Below are 22,199 nucleotides of genomic sequence, written 5' to 3'. Positions count from 1 at the left end.
GGTGTGTTTGCCAGTGATGTTGGATATGAATCTGGCACCAATAGGTCTCAACCAGACAGAAAATTAGCACTTGTCTAAATTGTGGAACAAGGGTTTACTAGTAAACTTGAATTCTAGCTTTGTAAAGTGGCTGTACCTCATAAAGCCCAAGGAAATAATAGATCCTCACTTGGTCTATGGGCTTCTGAGGTATTTTCAGGTATTCCAGGGAATGAGTTTTATATTTTGTCCTCATGTACTGGATTGCTATCCAGAGTGGGTGCATTCAGGTGTTTAGGAATGCCTGCCCTTGGGTTGATGCCTAGTGTGTTAAGAGTCACAAAATGCCAGTAGAGAGGCATTTTAATATCTTGCAATTATCTAGGCTAGATATTTATTTTTTTACTGCCCAGCTGAAAGAACAGAAAAATACTGACTAAGTTTTACCAGAAGAATAATCAGACATCCAGCAGTAAACATCAGTGTGGGCCAGAGGAAAGCACAGAGGAGACCTCCTGGGGGATAAAGTCTGTTTACAATGACATTGGTCTGTGTTCCTCCTGGGTCATAATAACAGCGGAAGGTCTGTTTGTTTCTGAAAATGGATGCAATAAGTTCTACTTGTGCTTTAACTTCTTTGGAGTACTCTGGTTTGTCTGGGACATAGGAGCACTGGAATGAGAAATCAAAGTGACGGGTTATAATGGATACTCTCATACAAAGTCTGTAGTTAAATCAGATTGAGTAAAACCACCATGCCACTATTGACCAAATCTTCCATGGTTTGGCATCCCTAGAGATTGTCTTGGCTTCCTTATGTCCACAACACATTTTACTTTGGAGTACTCTGGTTTGTCTGGGACATAGGAGCACTGGAATGAGAAATCAAAGTGACGGGTTATAATGGATACTCTCATACAAAGTCTGTAGTTAAATCAGATTGAGTAAAACCACCATGCCACTATTGACCAAATCTTCCATGGTTTGGCATCCCTAGAGATTGTCTTGGCTTCCTTATGTCCACAACACATTTTACACCTTAGAGATCATCCAGACCCAACCCCCTGCCCTGGGCAGGGACACCTCAGAGCAGGTGCCAACCTGGCTGGGTTGGGGCAGCCACAGCCTCCCTGGGCAGCCTGGGACAGTGTCTCACCACCCTCACAGGGAAAACCTCTGCCTAAGATCTAATCTAAATTTCCTTCTTTCAATTTCTCCCCATTCCTCCTTGTCCTGTCCCTGTAGTTCCTAGCAAAGGAAGAGTTCCTAACAAAGAAACATTTGCCATGCTTCCCTGTTTCTGTCAGTGTGTCTGTGCCCCCAGTCTGCAGATTTACAGATTGGAGTAATACTGTTGGAAACCAATAACATTTGTGCTGAAAAAAAACCCTGCAGTCTTTGAGACTGTCACTTCACTATGACAGTGCCAAGCTCCAATTCCCAGCAGAGCTTCTAGGCATTGCCACACCAGGAATATGTTAGTTGTGCAGAAGTTCACACTGGCTTGTTGGTGTGCAGGAGAATGGAGTTGTTTCACTATGTGGCTCTAACTAGGAGAAAAATACAGCAACCCTGGTTCTTGGAGGTTTCCTACTTGGCCTTGTAACACAGAACTATTTTGACCTGTAGTAACAATGCAGAGTTAGTCAGTCTTCAGTGGGAATGCTGTTAGACTTTGAAGCACTAATTTATTTCTTTTGTTGTTCTTAACCTTTATTTCTGTAATATTATATTGCATATATAATAATGTTTATGTGTATTAAACTGGAAACTGGCCAAGGCAGAGGTGGGGATTGTTCCTGATCTGAAAGCTTGTCCTTGCAGTAATGCAAATAGGTAGGAAATCAACCTCCTCTTGCAGTGAACAAGACTCTTGTTCCCACCTACAGTGGATAATTTCTGCTTTGCTGCTTCATTGCCTGTAGCTTTCTCTGAGATAGTAGCTATAAAGATAGGCATTAGCTAGAAAAATTCTCTTCAGCTAAAGTGCTGAAGGATTGCATTGTGTGAATGCTCTTAGGCTTGCACTGTGTGAAGCTCTTATCTGTGTAAATTGGACGGTAGGGTGGGACTTGATGGCCTCAGAGGTCTCCTCCAACCTTGATGATTCTATGATTCTACATTCTTTAAGAAGATGAGCACTTGTAGTCAGAGCATATTTGTTCTGCATTCTGAAAGCACTTCAGGCTTGGGCTTCCAAGATCTAAATTTTACTTTCTCCCCGTTCGAGAGTTGAGCTGGATTAAGGCCTCTGAAATACTTGTGAGCTTGGAACTAGGCTGAACCTGACCTACCTCGGGGCAGGGGGGACCTGCAGGAGCACTTCTGCTTTTGGAGAAACAGGCCTAAAAATGCTGAGCTCTCTGCTGATTCCCAAGCAGCAGCACTGGCAGGAGCAAAAGGCTAACACCCTTCACTTTTCCCTTCCCTAATCTTTCACAGACTTCTAAAGCCAAGTGAATGTTGTGCACCCACATTTCTGTCCCACCCATGGGCTGCACTCTTCCTCTGCCAGGCCAAGGGGCCTCTGCCACAACACCAGCACCTCTGCCCTGCACAGGTGCTTCCTGCAGTGCCACTGAGTGCAGGTTTCTGCCACACCAGCCAGAAATTACTGCAGATCAAACTGAAGACAAATGAGTTTTCCATGTCTTCCAAAATCACTGATTTCTTACTTCTTTTTGTCTAAAATGTGCATCATGTTGCCAACAGACCCTCATTTCCCCTTTCACTGCTTTCTTTACTCCCTACTTCATATCATACACTGAAAATGCAAGTAAAATTGGGATTTGTGCTCTTACTTTGGATGGTTTTTAACTTCAGGGCTCTTATGTGAGAATTCAACATGAACCATAGCTTATAAACTATTTGTTCCAATTGGCCTTCAACTTGGAGACTTGAATATTTTAAAATGTTCATAAATGTTATGTATTCATGCTGGAGTAATTCCTTAAGTATTAACTTTATGTTTGATGTAATGTTTAAAATAAAATCCAAAACTATGTCATTTCTGGAATGTTTTAAAAAAAATGCTTTGGTCTAAGTCCAGGCATTAACTTGTGATGAACAACTGCTCTTACTGTGCTGCTAGGTTTAAAAACCATCACCCCTTCTCCTCAGAGGTGTTACCTAGTACCAGAGAGTGAGCATGTAATCTGTGTTGCAAGTACCTTAGCATTTCTGCTCAGCGTATCTTCGTTATCGTACAGCATCACCTCTTGTCCTGAGGCTGTCAGATTAACCCACACCTGGAGACAGGGGTAAGGGAAGCTGTCCCCATCCTCTGAGTCTTCACTGCTTGGGCAGAGAGCTCTGTCCTTAATGTTGACTTTGAGTAGCTTGCACACAGCTTCTGTTGTCCAAACACTACAGAAACAAAACAAAAATGTTTTCCCTGTTAGGGTGTTCAGGCACTGGAATATTGCTCAGGGAGGTGGTGGAGTCACCAGCCCTGGAGGTGTTTAAGAGGCATTTGGATCTGACACTGGAGGATCTGGTTTAGGGGTTACAGCAGTGACAGGTTAAGGGCTGGACCCAATGATCTTAGAGGTCTCTTCCAACCTTGATGATCCCATGAGTCTAAGAAAAATTACTATGAGGTTTAACTTTTGGTGGTGTTTGGCAGTGCACTACACTTGATGCCTCAGAGATATGTTGAATGATTTCATTCAGTAGGCCTCAGAACTCAGATCAATTCCCATGTTTTTCCCCCTTCCCCTTTTCATTATTGCATGGCTCTTTTGTATGAATAAGTAGAAGGATTTTGTCTGGCAAAAGTTAATTTTATGCTGTTGCTTATCCCTTTTTCTCAAGACTTACTCATCTGTTATTGATAACACAGTAAACTTTTGCTCAAAACCATACACAAGTTAAACACTAGTCTCACTCCAGTTCTTATGAAACAAATCTTTTTACATGCATCTGTCTGCTGTAACATAATCTGGAGGCTTCAAAATACTGTTTTAAAGAGAATGTTTCTCAAACAGTTCTGGGATGAGAGATGCTCAAGGAAGAAGAATGAGGTGCATATTCTTGCTTTCTCTATCAAAATCTTCAGGTATGAACAAGTGAGCTGCACTCTGTGTCTTGTTACTTTGATTTTTTGCAAATTGATTTTGTCTGTGGAGGCAGAACCTGCAAAATGAAATTAAAGTGTGGGTAATAGTAACTCCTTCAGCATTCATTGTATTCTTCAACACTGGTGACCTCCTGGTTCTCTCCAGCTCCCTGACAGGGCTTGGAGAGAGGTGGGGGATGTCTCTCCTGCCATGGCTGCAGGGAGAGGATTAGAGGGAATGGCCTTGAGCTGAGACAGGGCAGAGTCAGAGGAGATACTTGGAGAAATTTCTTTACTGTTTGCACTGGAATATTGCCCAGGGAGGAGGTGAAGTCACCATCCCTGGAGGTGTTTAAGAGGCATCTGGGTCTGACACTGAAGGATCTGGTTTAGGGGTTACAGCAGTGACAGGTTAAGGGTTGGACTCGATGATCTTAGAGGTCTCTTCCAACCTTGATGATTCCATGATTTGCTGTGGCACACTGGGTTGTTGAAGGTGCTAATTCCTTTTTATGGTTGATTTGGAAGTAAGATATAGATTCTCCAGTGAACAATTTTACCATGACTTCTGTTGCTCTAGGTTTAATAGCTTGATTAAACACAATACTCTCCTGCACATGGAAAAGCTTTTTAAAACTGTTTTTATTTATGCAAGACTTGGCTTTCCATTGTTAACCTCTGATAAGCATGGGGTTTTTTTTTTGACTGTACATGTTTCCTCAGTAAATGTTTTGGTTTACTCTTGTTTAGCCCTGAGGAAAATCATTTCCCTTTTCTTGTGCTTACTTGGAAGTGCTGATTACTTCTTGGCTCTCTTCTTCTGTCTCACATCCTTATGGGCTCTTTGAGAGCACATTGCTTATGTATTGTACAATGTAAAAACATATCTATTTTATCACTGTTTTAATAATTGTATTTGATATTGACAAGAAAAAAAATAGCTTTGTTTCATAAACATAAATGGCTGTTATTACCTCTTATTGTAAGTTGGCACCATGGTGACCGCAATAAAGAAGTATATCATCATGGAGCATGCCACCATTCCCAGCCCCAGGCACATGGCTCTGGTCTCCCCTCGCTTCTGTGCAGTCACCAACTTCTTCCCCAACATGGTTTAGAGTTGTGAAACTTGGACAAACTCTTTTGGGTATAAAATAAAATAAGAAAGGAGAGGGAAAACATGACAGTTAGTGCAGCTGTGTGACACGTTTCTGTATTCCACGGAGGAGCAGATACATTTGTAGAAAAAATAGAATGAAAAGAAAGAAGTTACTGTGTTATGTGTCATCACTTGACTCCATTTTTCTTTCTTAATTTAGCATATAGTACTTTAACAAGTGCATGTGTGTGTAAGCTAGAAAAGCCTTATAACTTTTGGGGAGAGTTCTGTCAACAGTTCAATTGTACTCAGTCACAATTCAGCCTGTTTTATGCTACTGCTTCTCTGAAGTAATAGATATTGTATCATAGTATGTGAAGGGGTTGGAATGTCACTTAGAGATGATCCAGCCCCAACCCCCTGCCCTGGGCAGGGACACCTCCCACCAGAGCAGGTTGCTCAAGGCTTTAGCCAACCTGGCTGTGAACACTGCCAGGGTTGGGGCAGCCACAGCCTTCCTGGGCAACCTGGGCCACTGTCTCACCACACTCACAGGGAAAAAACTTCTGTCTGATATCTCACCTAAATTTTCCTCTTTCAATTTCTCCCCATTGCTCTTTGTCCTGACACTGCTGTTCCTAAATAATTATGAGTGATGTACAGGATTGAATTATAAACGGGCTAACTGTTGAGTGTTTATCCTTCCTGGCTGGCCTTCAGGATGGTGTGGTTCCTGACTAAATCCACCTGTGTTGAGACTAAAGTAAGACAAGCACAAACCAAAGCTAGAAAATAGGCCTGTCAGGTTATCTTCTCTGCAGAGAGGGACCTGGGGGTCCTGATGGACAACAAGCTGTCCATGAGGTAACAGTGTGCCCTTGGGCTAAGAAGGCAAATGGGATCCTGGGGGGCAATGGGAATAGCATCACCAGCAGCTCAGGGAGGTGATCCTGCTCAGCTCTGGTGAGGCACAGCTGGAGTGCTGTGTCCAGTTCTGGGCTCCTCAGGACAAGAGGGACATGAAGCTCCTGCAGCAGGTCCAGGGGAGCACAACAAGGATGACTGAGGGCCTGGAGCATATCACTGATGAGGAAAGGCTGAGGGAGTTGGGGCTGTTCAGACTTGAGAAGAGACAACTCAGAGGGACCTCATTAATGTATACAAGTATCTAAAGCAGGTGTCAAGGAGATGAATCAGACTCTGCCCATTGGTGCAAACCAATAAAGCAAGAGGTAACAGTGAAAACTGATGCCCGGGAAGTTCCACCTGAACACGAGGAAGAACTTCTTTCCTGTGCTGTCACTGAGCACTGAACAGATTGCCCAGAGAGGTTGTGGATTCTTCCTCACTGGAGGTATTCAAGAACCATCTGGACACAATCCTGAGTCATGTGCTCTGGGATGGCCCTGCTTGAGCAGGGAGGTGGGACCAGATGACACACTGGTCCCTTCCAACCTGACTGATTCTGTGATTCTGTAAGGGGCTGGTTACCAGCTGCTCCAGGCTAGCAGAGCTGTGGTGTCACTGGTAGGACCAGGCTCAATTGGGTGAAAGATGAGATAGCTTTCAAAGCTGTCAGCTTCAGCTCCTTAAAGGAATGGACAGGAATATAATCTGAATGTTGCTTTCTTTGCTATTTGTTCTGTTTTTCACTGGTAAAGTGATCCACTTTGGTTGTTTAATGATCAAAGGAAAAAATATTTGAACAATGACGTGTTACTGTTTTGAGACTGCTAAAACGTCTGAATGTTAGTGCTCTTAGCAATAAAAATATAGACATCTGGGGACAGTAAACCAACTTTGGTCGTTTAGCATAACTTGGGGCTAGTTACAGAATGTAAGTAAATATTTTCAGGTTGCTAGTACATGGCATCAAAGTGAAAGGCTGTTCTTAGGTGTCCCTAGAAACTAAAGGAGTTATTGTTAAATACTGAATTTAGTCCGGTTCCATATTTAATTGCACTTCAAATGAGTATCAACATCCATTGTGAATTTTGCATAGAGCATTTGGAGGGGGATTGTTTTTCTGATGATCATATATAATTCACTGGCATGGTAAGAAGCATCTCAACTTGAAAATTACCATGACATGAACCTTCCCTGTTTCCTGGCATTGAGTTAAATGCAGAATGTGAGCTAATGCCCTTAAGTAAGGCTGTATTGTGTTTTGGTTGGGCTATAAATAGAGTACGTGTCATCACATTCTGCCAGCACACTCATGCTGCACCTGCATACTCAGGTATAGACATGCAGAGAGGGATGTGAGCAAGGAAACTTGCATGGGAAATATCAGGAGCCACTGTGCCTTGTAAACTTCTGATAGATTGGTGGGTGGAAAATTGGAAATAACTCTGACAAATCCCAAAGAATTCCCAAATATTTAGAATATTGGAGCACTGCGCAACTTAAGACCATTAAGGTCTTAAGACCAACTGATATTAAACTGACTCTCCTTTACCTATTGTGCAGCTTGGTCAGAGAGAAAAGTGCAATAAAGGAACATCATTGGTCCACATGGTACTGAAGCAGCAGGTCTTTATGGCATAGTGGGAAGTTGATAAAACCTTAGTATGTGAAGGGGTTGGAATGTCACTTAGAGATGATACAGCCTCAACCCCTGCCCTGGGCAGAGTCACCTCCCACCAGAGCAGGTTGCTCAAGGCTTTAGCCAACCTGGCTGTGAACACTGCCAGGGTTGGGGCAGCCATAGCCTCCCTGGGAAATCGGTGCCAGTGTCTCACCACCCTCACAGTGAAAACTTCTTAACCAAGTTAATGATAGATGAGTGAAAACCTGCCTTGTTAGCAAGAAATTCAGTAACAATGATTAATATGTTCTGTGAGAAACTGAGAAGACACAAAACTGGTACTACCAACCTGACTTGTTGAAAACCTCTAGTGGCCTAGTGCTGTTCATGTGTTGAGTTTTAGATGAACCATAATGTTACCAGAGCTGTCTCAGTTACACTGAGAAATGGTGGGGGAATCACTCCCTTGGTACATGGAAAACAAGAACTGTGGGACTGTTGGCCACAGAATTAATAAGAAATGTAATTGCTCCAACAGCCTGCTTGGATGTCAGCCACACATGCAGCAGAATTGCCACTGAGCTCTTTCTGCTACCAGTCTGCTACTGCCAGACTACCTCTTCAAGACACAAAAGCAATTTGTATGTGTAAACTGGAAATTTATCTCAAGTGGCCAAGAGATTTTCCCAGCATTAAATGCAGTGTTGTTGCCCATCCTGACACCAGCCAGTCTACCTGACCCTGGTTCTCTTCATGGGCTGCTCAGGGATGCTCTTTGCTTCTGCTGCCCCAGTTCAGGTATGTGCTCCACCCCAAAGAGCATAAGGACATATAAATTATGCAGGGAATGCTAACAAGAAAGGTTCATCTAAAAATATTTCACTGAGTGCTTCTATGAATATAGAAAATAACCAGCCAGGTCTTCAGGCAGTGTAAGTTGGGGGTGCTCACATCTGTCTTGTGTTGCTGCACCAGATTAGCTGTAAATGTGCTCCCTGAAACTGAATTACACACATCCTGGGGCATTTCTTTTTGCTTTCAAACATAGAAACCCAGAAAAATCTGTAACACTCTTTAATGCTAATGCAGAATAATTTAAGGGGAAACCCAAGACAGCAAAGGAAACCCATTTTTTTTCCTTTCATATATAAATATTCATAATACAGAAATATAATCTAAAATATAAACTTTTCCCCTTTCATATATAAATATTTCATATCTAAATGTTCTGCTGCAAATCCTTCTTTCTCTGGCTCTCAAGATAAAGTGCTGTTGCATGCGTCTAGAAAAATGTATTTATGTAGAATTTCTTCATTGTTTAAAAGGTTAATTATTTCAGATTAAAATTCTTCTTTTCTGTCTCCTAGCTCTGTCTATGCATATTAGAAACGGTGTTGAAAGAGCTAATTTAGTGTTTCCTCTGACAAAATCCTTCTCTTTAGAAATGAATCACTGCAGAAGACTCGATTGGCCCAGGAAGGCTGAGCTGAGTGGAACTGAGAGACATTGAAGTGTACAAAGTGGGTTTAGCACAGCCTTCAAGAGAGAACTTCAATGTATTTTTGTACAGAAGATTCTGTGGGGTGTCTCCATACTTATTAGGGAAAAGCTGCAAATGTTTTCATAATGTTCCCTCTCCCTAATCTTCTTCAATCTAGTTAAATTATACAGTACATTAGCTGTGCAATTTCAATGTATAATCACTGCATTGACAGCTGCTGGTGCTAATCCTAGGGCTGCCATCTGCCCAGGTTTGGAACAGGCCCCTGTTTTGATTAGGGACATGTTTGATACTTGGCAGGAAATCTCTGTCTCCTCCTCCTCCATCTTTTGAGGAGTTCCCAATGGTGTGACCTCCCTGAGTTGGGATGGGACCTCTCTCCTGAGCTAGCCCAGGCTGCTCTTAGCCTGGGTAAGGTCTGAGTAGCACTGATGAATTCATCTCAGTTGCTTGCAGAAGAAAGGCTGCTAAACCCTTCTTGAACTGAAGTATTAACAGGAAGCTAGTCTTTTTTTTTTTTTAGTTTGCTTATCCCACACTGTAAGGTGAATTTTCCATGGGCATGTACATATTGCTTTCAGATGAACATCAGGCTGCAATACAGCATCATGCTGAGCAGAGTGATGCCAGTCATCCACATCTCTAAAATTATGAGGACTTTTTAGGCCCTTTGGCCTCTACTGTCTCTAGAAACAAAATCTCCATTTCTTCAAAGTGCCAACTTAATAGTCAGCTTGTTTTATTCTTAAAACACCTTGTATGGACAGCATAAAACTTTCTGGCTTTGTAAGAGGAGCATAGTATTGGTGAGAATCGATTGGCCAAGTGCTTTGTGTGGGAGCCAGAAGGCAATTTTGATTTTAGATCTATAAATACAAGCTCTGTACTGGTTCCTTTATTGGGACTGAGCTCATATTTACGCATTTACTGCTGTCTCTGAGTAGTTTGATCACTAACACTTGCCTATCTGTGTTTCCATGAGTATTTTAACATTGCTTAGATTCTTCCTTTCTGTTCCAGTCCTACTCATCTCTTTCTCATCAGCTGCCACACAACTTACAATCGGCCTGAAGTCAAAACTCCATTTGTGTTGGCACTTTCTTTCCCTCTCCCCACCCTCCCCCCCTCATCTAGCAGTTAAAGGCATTTCTGTCTGGTCCCAGGGGTGTTTGGGCTGGGACACACTGGTTTTGTTCACTGCAAATTGATAAGAAACCATTACTTAATAAGCTTTTTGTACATCTGGGACCACAGATACTGTATGTTACGGAATAAGTTAATGCTGAACCTTGATGGAAAAGTGCATGGAGAAGAAGGTTGTCCTGTGGTTGTCTTGGAAACCTGAAGCAGCAATATTTTGATTGTGCAACATGATACAACTGCATTTATTTTATGAGAGATGCTGTATCATTTTGCTTTATTACTGGACAGTTTATCTGATGTGCCACTGGAGTGAATTAAAGGAGTTAGCTGGTTTTGTTTAAAAACCCATGCACTTGTTTAAGGCTAATTCTGTTAGCTTTGAAACATGCTGGTTAAAAAAACAGAAAGCATGGGGGGGTGGGGGGAAATAAGTTACTTTTTCAGTTGAGCAGTTGTGAAATCTTTCTGGAGTGCTTCTTTTTGGTTCTGTGCTGTGCAGGGCTGCACAGGAGGAATCAAGAATCAGTTTAAGAGCAGATTTCAGGGAAACCTGAAAGAGTTCAGTGCCTGGTTTGGCTCTGACTTAGGGGTAAGTGAGCACAGCCTCCAAAATAATGCTGGACACTCAAAGCAGTGAAACTCCTCAGAGTTATTTACCACTAAAATGAATAAGAGATATGATCTTACATGAGCTGCAGACTTAATTTGTGAAAATATTACTGCTACGTTTGCTGATAGTTCTGAAGAATGGTCAGATTGCAAAAGAGAGAACAGCATAGCCCACATGCTGCAGACAAGTTCTCTGGGCTGTCCTCCCCAGTGCTGCAGATGTAGAAAGCATGTTGCTTCCCAACACACTGTTTTTCAGACCCCAAAGCTATTGCATGCTCCCAAGGAAAACAGTTGCTTAGAAATTCACTCACTGTTTTTGCTGAGACTGCTTCCTCTGATGGAAAAGTCTTCTGCTACATGACAGACTTGGGATAGTGGTGGAGATCAGAGATGAAAGGGATTTTTATGACTTCTTTTTTCCCCCCTTTCCAGTCCTCCTCTGGGTTTGCTTTGCTATGGCTGAACTCCTAACTTAGTTCTCCTATTATAAAGCCTTCTGTAACCATAAATGGTAAGGTATGAAAGAGCACTGTCCTTTTGGAGATGAATTGCTGGAAACCAGAAAGTCACAATACTAAGTCTGAGTTTTCTCATACCCTAGGGCCCCTTTACCACATATCCCATTGGATTTGTGTTAAGCTTTGGCCCTACAGCCTTTTTAGTGTAGAAATCTGACAGATCATTTGGGTAAGATGTAAGGAATTGAGTGTATCAATGACCAGTTGCACTGATTCTCAATTCCCAGGACCTCAGGTATTACCAGCTCTGTGTGAATGCTCTGTGCCACTAGTTTCAGTGAGTTTGGATGAAAGAGGTGCTAAAATTTTAACCGTACGTCAGAGCCCTATAGACAAGAGCTAAGCATCCATCATGTCACAGATGTATGAGTGCCTAGCATGTTCCTCTAACCAAAAAGCCAAGCCAGCTACTGGGGCATATATCAGGTAATTCCTAGCACAGAGATTCAGGGAAGAGCTAAAACCATTTTTTTTTTTTGAGAGAGAGGAAAAAATCTCTTATTGGGAGACTAAAGGAATTTAAATGAGCTAATCCAGTAGAAGCATTAAGAGAGTTCTTAGCACTGTGAACAAGGGTAGAATATTCCCTCCTACCTCACTTTGGGTATCCGGTAATTAGGTGTTTTCAAGCACTTCTGAGCCTGCTCCTGATAAAAGATTTGAGGTTGATGTGCTCAGTGTTCAGTGCTGTCTGGGGATAACCAATGAATCTCCTGCAAAAGGACCTTTTCTGTTATCACTGGTGCAGAAAATAGCACACAAAGCTAACTTGGACTTAGATAACTGTCTAGCAGACACAGCTAAGGAAGAGGAAGCCTAGATTGGAAAGATTTATGATCATAGTCATTTCTTAATAGTTGAGAAAAGATGTAGTTAAAGAATGTCATTTCAGGGTTGGATAAAACAGTATCTGGTTGAGTGGAGATTTCTATCATTTTTTTGATACTTAGAAATCAAGACTGGCTATTTCCCAGATGCAGGTCCTGCTGGCTCAAGCAGAAGTCATGTTTTTAATAAGGAATATATTAAAAGTGATTTTTGGGCTGTGTGATTCAGGAGTCAAGGTAGAAAACAAGGTAAACCCTGCTGAATGAAATTCATGGGTCTTCAATTCTGCCTGTTCTCCTTAACCCCAATGGCTGACACATACAGATCAATTTCTAACTGCTGCACTGAGGAGTTCTACTGCCAAATTAACAAAAAACTTGTGGATTCCAGAGGCAAGACATAGATTAAATTTTTAAAGCTTGGCAGTATACTGAAGGAGGTGGTGGGAGACAGCTTTGGCTCAGGTGGAGGTGTGCCAGTGGTTTATTTGATTAGACAGAAGCTGTGCTCCAAGTCTGGTGCTACACATAACCTCTGGCTTCTTCTATTTCCTCTCACATACACTGCAGATAGTACTGTATGTTGAGGGGTTGGAATGGAGCTCAGAGATCATCCAGCCCCAACCCCTGCCCTGGGCAGGGACACCTCCCACCAGAGCAGGTTGCTCAAGGCTTTAGCCAACCTGGCTGTGAACACTGCCAGGGTTGGGGCAGCCACAGCCTCCCTGGGCAACCTGGGACAGTGTCTCACCACCCTCACAGGGAAAAATATCTCATCTAAATTTAGCTCTTGGAATTTATACCCATTACACATGGACCTAAAGGCAGTAGCCCATGTTGGTCTATGATCCTTTTCCAAACGCTAGTTTTAGCCAAGAAAAAGATTTTGCAGGGACCTTCCCAAGCTTTGCTTGAGGTGCTTTTTTATTATTTTCTCCCTGCCTCTAACTGGGGGAAGAAAAAGGGAAAGCAGGATGTCAGAACAGGCTTTTCCGAGCTTCAAATACTCTGTTTTGAATCTGCATGAGTTTATTTTCAATGTCTTGTTTTCCACTTCTTTTATTCCAAGGTATTAAACCCTTTGGCTAAGGCCAAAATAAATTTCATTTGAGGGATAATATCCCATAATTATTTTAAAAATGAGCAATGCTTCAGTTTGGAAAATACTGCCATGTCTGTGAGTTAGTGAAGTAGCTGTGCTTACAATTATCAGCCTCCAGAACTGCAAGGAGCTATTGGAGAAATTAGAGAGAATGAAGATAAATATTTCTGAATATTTTCTCTGTAGAGTGCAATGGAAGAAAAAACATGGAAAAGAAGGATTGTGGCTCTGAAAGAGACATTGTGTAAACATGAGCATACAAAGATTGGAGCTTTATTTTGTAGATAAAAATATGAGGAGACAGTAAACATTGCAGCAGTGAGAGGGACAAGAGCTTCTGGTGCTTACTTGCTGTAGTGCTCTGCAGTGAGTAGTCTTGGCCTTTGGGCACTGTCTGTATTGCAGAATGCTCTGTACCAGCCCATTCTGCTCCTCACAGCAGGTTAGTGCAGGGGGATGTTTGTTCAGAGGGTGCTAGCAGGAGACCTCCGAGAGCATCGAGTCCAACCATTAACCTGTCACTGCTGGAACCCCTAAACCAGATCCTCCAGTGCCACATCCAGACACCTGTGAAACACCTCCAGGGATGGTGACTCCACCACCTCCCTGGGCAATTCCCTATTCTAGTGCCTGAACACCCTAACAGGAAAAACATTGTTCTTAATATCTCCTCTGACTCTGCCCTGTCTCAGCTCAAGGCCATTCCCTCTAGTCCTCTCCCTGCAGCCATGGCCGGAGGGACATCCCCCACCTCTCTCCAGCCCTGTCAGGCAGTTGTGGAGAGCCATGAGGTCACCCCTGAGCCTCTTCTCCAGGCTAACCAACCCCAACTCCCTCAGCCCTTCCTCATGTGCTCGAGCCCTTTCCTGCCCTCACTGCCCTTGGCTGGACTCACTCCAGTGCCTCAATGGCCTTTGGGCAGTGAGTGCCCAAAGCTGAGCACAGCACTGAGCTGGGACCTCCCCAGTGCCCAGTCCAGGGGGATGAGCACTGCCCTAGTTCATTTTCTGACCAACACCTCTCTCCCCACTCCTCCCCCAGCCTGGAGCTGCATGGGGCTGTTGTGTCCCAAGTGTAGGACCAGCACTGAGCATTATTGAACCTTATACAATTGTCCTCCCCTTAAGTCTCCCAAGGAATCCAGCTGACTTTGCTGGGATTCTGAAGCTTTGAGGTAGCTCAAGCGAGTGTGGTTTGGCCCATGTGCTACTGAACAGCAGTGATGCCCCATGAATTAAACTTATTCAGTGTTTGCAGGTGACCTGTTGTGCATTAGGCTGCCCTGGGTAATGGGGATCTTGCTCATAGTCTGACTCAGATGATACAAACAATGTCTGTAGTCAAGCAGAAGTGATGTGAATTTGCAAACTGTGAACTCCCTTTTGACTCTAACGTAAAAAGCAGTTCAGGAATAAAAAGGGGGAAAGAAAGAAAAACAAACCCAAACCAGTATTTTTTAGTTGGTCAGAACTGCTTGTTCAGTGCTTTTAAGATGATCATCCATAAGTGTTGTTTTCAAGTTAGGCCATAAGAAAAACTCAATGACTATGAGACAGAGCCAATTTAGAAAGTATTGCCATTTTATTTCCAGGACTCTCTAATGCTTCTAAAGAATCAGTGAGCTGTGAAATGAGCACAGTTGTTTGGATCTTCAGAGAGCCCTGCAAAGTTATTAGCTCCCCCTTCCTAATTAAATATATTCACAGTGTAGTACATTGTCATTTTTAATGGGCTTCATGAAGAGAAACTGTGGCTCTTGAACAAGGAACAGTTATGTACTGAAAATGATGTGAGTCAGGAGGACAAGGATGTGCTAAACCTTGGCATGTCTACACTGAGCACAGGCAAACTTGAGGAGCAGCTGCTTCCTTTTAAGTAACTAAATTGCAAACTGTTTGTTGGATTTGCTGTTAACTCAGCAGTTTCATGAGGGCTGAGATTGTTCTCAGAATACTGGCACACAGAAACATAAGCAGGGATTTGGAATGGTTTGTTTGGCCTCCCAACTTCCCAGTGTGGTGTCTGTACACTTCTGTGTGTGCTGATTCCCTGAGCCAAAGGTACCTGTGCCCAGATGGGCGTCCCAGAGATGTCTTACCTGTAGTAAAGCATAATGCTGTCACTTCTCTCTGAAGTTACAGAGAAACTCACTACTGTGTCTTGAAGTTAGGGAGAATGCTCAACTGTTTGCTGCATCCATCCCTCAGTGAGCACACACTAACTGATTTCAGAGCAGAGGGTCATGGCTTTCAGTCACAGCTCTTGCTCAGTTTGGATCTTGTATATGTAGTCAGTTCTTAATAATGTTCTTCCAGCTGGAGGAGCCCTCCATATTTAAAAGAAAATATAACCACCATCATAAAAAAAACCTCATCCCAAACAGTAACAAAACCCCCCACAAAACCCACAAACCTGAACACACACACACCACATAGCACAGATCTTCCAGTTGTGGTTTTAAGTGAGTATTTTACAAAGGGAGGTTATTATTTTTTATCCTTGCTTTCTTAGGTGGGTACAAGGAGATAATTGCTTTTGCTTGGCAAGAGAGGCAGTCAGATGACTGGGTTTGGAGAGTTTCTGCCCCTGCTCTGCCCAGTCTGTAGTCAGAAGTGGGGGGAGGCATGGGGGTTGCTCTGAAACCATGTCCTCTTCCACCTCACTGATGTCATCTGCCACACTGACTTGTGTTGTCTCCCTGCTCTATGCTGAGCTGTATTGACAGCAGAAAGCAAACCTGAATATCAGATTTTCAGCACAGTCAGGGATTGGTGTTTGATTTTGTCTGGAAGTGTGTCTCAGGCATGTAATATGTATCTTGTTACCCTTGCTGGAGGGAACTTTTTGCAAAGGCTGAGTAGTATCTGATTTTAGTTAACCAAAAGCTGCTGAGAACATGGACTCATGTGCAGGTTAACTACAGCATGAAGCAAATATAAAGCCTTTCCCAGCCTTGTGAACTTCTTACTGTGACTCTGATAGAAGTAAGTATGAAATACTGCACACAGGTACCTCATGCTCATGCTCGGAGACATAAGCATTACCATGCAATGAGGGCACATGCATATCCAAGCCAGAATGGAGAGCTGACTCTGGTAGTGTTGTTGCTAATGCTCTCATTGTCATCTGGGAAGTTGGTTTATGCAGTGAAGTAGGTAAATTTCTCTCTGAACTTTGGTCAGTGTTTTTACTGTATCTGAAAGAAAGGCTTTCAACTCCTTATCTATAGAATGGGAACAGTATTTCCTTTCTTACTGTCTTAAGGCAAAATACATTAATGAAATGAAATTTTGTAATGGAAGGTACTGGGTACATTAGCTGAGTATAACTGGTGTGTAATATGGGCAAGGAAAGGAAAATTGGGGTGTTTTTTCCATGTATTGGATAGTTTGTCAAGCTGACAAAACACAGTCAGAGAAGGGGAGAAATGTAAAGAAACTTTCACAAAATAAGGTATTTAGCCATACCATTCTGTGATGTTAAGCCTAGGGGAGTGTTATTTCTGAACAAGTGACTAGAATTGCATAGTACTGTACAGCAGAAGAGATCAGAGTAGTTGTTGTGACTTTCTCTTAATTTTTGGAAGCTAAAAAAGCTCCTGTATTTCATAGTATAGTTTCAAGGTATGTTAAGGGGTTAGAATGGACCCTAGAGACCATCCAGTCCCAGCCCCCTGCCCTGGGCAGGGACACCTCCCACCAGAGCAGGTTGCTCAAGGCTTTAGCCAACCTGGCTGTGAACACTGCCAGGGTTGGGGCAGCCACAGCCTCCCTGGGCAACCTGGGACAGTGTCTCACCACCCTCACAAGGAAAGCCTCTGCCTAATATCTCCTCTTAATTTTCCTCTTTCAGTTTCTCCCCATTGCTCCTTGTCCTGTCCCTGCAGTTCCTAACAAACCCCATGTCACAGAATGGCCATGTGCAGTCTCACAGGTTCTAGGTATGTCAGCCCTTGTGCATATACAATTTACAGACAAGCACCTTAAATGAAGCAAATCCAGCATGTTCTGCATGTCATAATTCACTGCCTCAGTTCTGGGTATTGCACAGTTTGGTTAGAGTCCTATAGAAATGGTCAACCTTTTCTCTTTACTGGCTTGAGGAAGAACCTCAGTGTTTGGGGCATGGAGAACTGGAGTACAAGGCTTATACCATAGGTGTTATTTTGTTGTTGCTTATCAAACAATACTGTGAAGTCAGGGCAGTTGGTGTGGTTCCTGTGAACTGCCTGTGGCAATCCCCCAGCTGGAGGAGACTGCTGCCTGCTCTGCTCCTGATGCTATTGCTCCCTTTGCTGGAAGCTCTGCTCCCTGATGTGCTGCTGGTGTTCCTGCCTCTTTGTCCATGCTCACACATGGACACACCACACTACTCCCACACCTTGACTGCTCTCCTGTATTGGGAAGGGATTTGAGAGGGGATGTGCTAACTCTCATCTCCTACACTCCCCAAATACAGGATCCTTTTGATTTATCAGCCTTGGTACAGCAAGTTATGTAGCCTCCAGAAAAGTGTTACAAACTTAGACATGGAAAAGGCCATTGTTCCTTCTTTTTATGGAATTAAATTGCTTAAAGGTAGGATTTGAAAAAAGAAAAATCAAGTGGAAATATATTACGAAGTGCCCTTTGTTTCTGTTCCACACCTGTTTTATACAGAAAATCCCAGTTTGTTTTTTCTTTCTTTTGCCCGAGGTCAAATTGATATAAGGAATCAAAGTAAATCATCTTTGCTTTAACTTTATTCTTTTGTGCAGGAAGTTACTGTAAATGAGCCTGTTGTCTATAAATAATAGCATTGATCTTGTGTTCCCTGAAGCAGTTATATTTACTTTGGAGTGCAGTCCCAATATCTAGGCATTTTATATGCTTTACTGTATGCATTGCATGAAAGTAACATGATTACTTTGAGCTCTTCCTTTACCTGGGGAATTTCAATCTATTTCAAAGTAGAATTGACCCAAGAAGTTAACGACAAATAAGTTTTAGGCTTATGGAGCAATTTCCACTGTGTTTAAAAACTCAAATGAGCCATGGGTAGCAGAGGTCATTAATTTTGCCTGTGTAAGAGAGGAGGTTATGTAGAAACTACTGCAGTAACTGGTGCTGGACTTCCCCATGACTTGTGGGAGGTCACAGCTGAAGAGTGTCTGATATATATGGCAGATAATAGGAACATAATTTGTGATAATATTTTTGCCAATTCACCAGGCTGAAGTTACACTGACTCAGTCCTGATAGAGAGAAACAAAAGCCTCAGCTGCTCTGTGTGTGCAGAATGGGAGGGAAGTGCTCGAGGGAGATGGGTGGCAAGAATTTGGTGCAGAGAATTGCTGGGGAATGGTCTTCTTCCACATCAGAAGCCTTCACTTCCAACCTTGACAGAATAGAGGCAGAAATAGAGGCAATTTTCAGACTTCTCCAAATTTTCCAATTAGTTATGCCTTTGGATTGGCAACATCTTTAGTTTGTAATCTTGTTCTTTGTGCTTCTAGTACAATTTTTTGGATTGCTTTCTTTGTTGAGAACTGAAGACTGAAATACCAAGAGAGGGCATGGCTGCTGGGCAGAAGGAATAATTCTTTGGGATAGGCAAAGATGAAAGGTGTCATAGTTTCATAGAAAGTTAATAGGCTGGAATGGAGATCATCCAACCCCAATCTCCTGCCCTGGACAGAGACACCTCCCACCAGAGCAGGTTGCTCAAGGCTTTAGCCAACCTGGCTGTGAACACTGCCAGGGTTGGGGCAGCCACAGCCTCCCTGGGCAACCTGGGACAGTGTCTCACCACCCTCACAGGGAAAACTTCTTCCTGATATCTCATCTAAATTTCCCTCTTTCAATTTCCCCCCATTGCTCCTTGTCCTTTCCCTGCGGTGCCTAACCAAGAGTCTCTCTGCAGCTTCCCTGGAGCCCCTTCAGCTCCTGGCAGGTTGCTCTAAGGTCTCCACACAACCTTCTCTTCTCCAGGCTGAGCAGCCCCAACTCTCTCAGCCTGTCCTCACAGGGAAGGTGCTCCAGTGCTCTGATCAGCTTTGTGGCCTCCTCTGGACTAGTCAGGTACTTGTGATATTTCGTCATTTCAGTATCACTTCTGCCCCACTGTCACTGCAGGGCTGGCTGGCACTGCCAGGTTCTGGTTGCCAGAAGCAAATGGTTCTCTTGTGCCACTTAGATGTGTTTGAATGTCAGATAAAGGGAAAGGAGAGCTGATGGAAATACCTAACAGCCATAAACTTTACCACAGTGAGCAAATTTAAGTTTTTCAAAGTGAAAATGTAAAGAAAAGCTAAGCAAAAAACATTATTTGGGTATCTGATTGGAAATATTTATAGGCTGTATTTGCACACAATTTCTGCCTGGAGTTCTTTGCACCAGCAGAGTATAAGCTGCATGGGCTTAATTCAGCTTGCAGAGGTTCAGTTGCACCACACTGATTTCTTTTTCACTAGTAAGAATTTTCTTTAGTGTGTAAATACTTCCTCTTCTCAATGGTTATGTGCAAATATAGAGAAAATAAATCAAAATTTGATGTAGTTTTGCCAGGTGTCTCAGGATGAGTTGTCAGTCCTCACATAATCATTGAATCATCAAGGTTGGAAAAGACCTTTAAGATCAAGTCCAACTATTAACCTGTCACTTTCAGCCCCTTAACATACTATGACACTATGGGAGAAGCCTGTGAGAAGGACATCTGACCAAGGGCATGGAGTGAATTGCTTTCCCCTGGTTTACCTTGTTCTTAACCAAGCAGTAAGGCTGATTCTATTTCCATAAATCCAGGCTGTCTTTTTTCCCAGTCTCAGATGCAGTGAGAGCTGATACTGGTATGATTCATAGCCTTGTTTTCCAGACTCTGTTCCTGGTAATGCAGGGGATTATGAGAGGGAAGACTCTGTTGCTGAGCAGAGTCACCTGTAGAGTGAAAAGCTTCTGTTGCACTTAAATATGAGGACTTGGAGAACTGAATCCCACTAGTGTGTAATTTGCTTTGCTTGCAGAGGAAAGGAGTTGAGCACTTTTCTTATTCTTCTCATAGCTTTTGTATCTCATGGTACAGTAATTAGAGGGCAGTAATCATGAATATAAGAAAACTAGTTTCAGGTCACAGTTTTATGTTATTTTTTTGCTGGTCTCTTCACACAGTTTCCATCCAAAGCAACATTATAAACCTCAGCACTTCATTGGTGAGCTTCAACAGTGTTATGCACTTTAATAGGGACTTCTGAGACATTTTACAGGATTTGGAAACCTCTTGATGGAGTGCTGTGGCTCACTACTGTAGGGCATAAACAGTGGCAATGTTTAATCTTTAACATCTCTCTTTGTCCATGTTCAGCAGTTCTGCACACCCCATGGATTTCTTTGTTCTTACACAAATTATTTTATCCCCCTCAGGTTCTTTCAGTCTGTTGCTTTTCTCATTCCATTTCTAGGTTAATAAGATTTTTTTTCTTCTTTTTTTTTTTTTTTTCCCAGGCTAAAGGAAAGGTGAAAACTGCTGTCTGAACATTCAGAATTTCATAGTTTGTTCAGGGGTTGGGATGGAGCTTAGAGATGATCCAGCCCCAACCCCTGCCCTGGGCAGGGACACCTCCCACCAGAGCAGGTTGCTCAAGGCTTTAGCCAACCTGGCTGTGAACACTGCCAGGGTTGGGGCAGCCACAGCCTCCCTGGGCAACCTGGGACAGTGTCTCACCACCCTCACAGGGAAAACTTCTTCCTGATATCTCATCTCAATTTCTCTCCATGGAGCGATGATCCAGCCCCAACCCCTGCCCTGGGCAGGGACACCTCCCACCAGAGCAGGTTGCTCAAGGCTTTAGCCAACCTGGCTGTGAACACTGCCAGGGTTGGGGCAGCCACAGCCTCCCTGGGCAACCTGGGACAGTGTCTCACCACCCTCACAGGGAAAACTTCTTCCTGATATCTCATCTCAATTTCTCTCCATGGAGCATGCTCATCCCCCTGCACTGGGCACTGGTCCCATCCCAGCTCAGTGCTGTGCTCAGCTTTGGGCACTCACTGCCCAAAGGCCATTGAGGCACTGGAGCGAGTCCAGCCAAGGGCAGTGAGGGCAGGAAAGGGCTCGAGCACATGAGGAAGGGCTGAGGGAGTTGGGGTTGGTTAGCCTGGAGAAGAGGCTCAGGGGTGACCTCATGGCTCTCCACAACTCCCTGACAGGGCTTGGAGAGAGGTGGGGGATGTCCCTCCTGCCAGGGCTGCAGGGAGAGGATAGAGGGAATGGCCTTGAGCTGAGACAGGGCAGAGACAGAGGTGATGTTAGAAAAGATTTTTTCACTGTTAGGGTGTTCAGCCACTGAAATATTGCCCATGGAGGTGGTGGAGTCACCATCCCTGGAGGTGTTTAAGAGGCATCTGGATCTGGCACTGGAGGATCTGGTTTAGGGTTTAGGGGTTACAGCAGTGACAGATTAAGGGATGGACCCAATGATCTTAGAGGTCTCTTCCAACCTTGATTGTTTTATATAAATAATCCTGTTGCAGAGAAGCATGAGTTAACAGTTGCATCTTTCCAAATGAAACAAAACCTGCTATTTATTTTTTGTGGGTAATAACAAATATCTCAAACTGACAATATCAAATATTACTGTGGAAACTATTTGCGGCTAGTGAGGATCCTTATTAAAGCAAGAGCCAATAATGTGTTTCTATTTCTCTTCCCTTCTCCTTCTCCCCTTGCTCTTGATGCAGGTGTTCTCCAAAAAGGCTTACAGACTGCTGGCACTGGCATGGGAGGTGCAGGAAGTGACAAGTTTTCTGTGTATGATCTGGGGTTTCTTTCATGTGCTAAATAGCTGTGGGTACAAACTG

General features: G+C 43.3%; 1 protein-coding gene across 1 annotated transcript; it reads right to left on the bottom strand.

Annotated features, from left to right (window-relative positions):
• Positions 1-381: 381 nt before the first annotated feature.
• On the bottom strand, positions 382-5,147 carry KCNMB1 (potassium large conductance calcium-activated channel, subfamily M, beta member 1). Its single transcript, XM_009075115.1, has 3 exons — positions 5,011-5,147; positions 3,150-3,345; positions 382-651 (listed from the first exon to the last, which is right to left on the bottom strand). The coding sequence occupies exons 1-3, from the start codon at positions 5,145-5,147 to the stop codon at positions 382-384; spliced, it is 603 nt and encodes a 200-aa protein (XP_009073363.1).
• Positions 5,148-22,199: the final 17,052 nt, after the last annotated feature.

Source organism: Acanthisitta chloris, unplaced genomic scaffold (genome assembly GCF_000695815.1).
Source record: "Acanthisitta chloris isolate BGI_N310 unplaced genomic scaffold, ASM69581v1 scaffold15805, whole genome shotgun sequence".
In the NCBI taxonomy this organism is placed as follows: domain Eukaryota; kingdom Metazoa; phylum Chordata; class Aves; order Passeriformes; family Acanthisittidae; genus Acanthisitta; species Acanthisitta chloris.
Note: the sequence above shows the minus strand (reverse complement) of the source record. Positions and strands in the feature narration are given on the sequence as shown.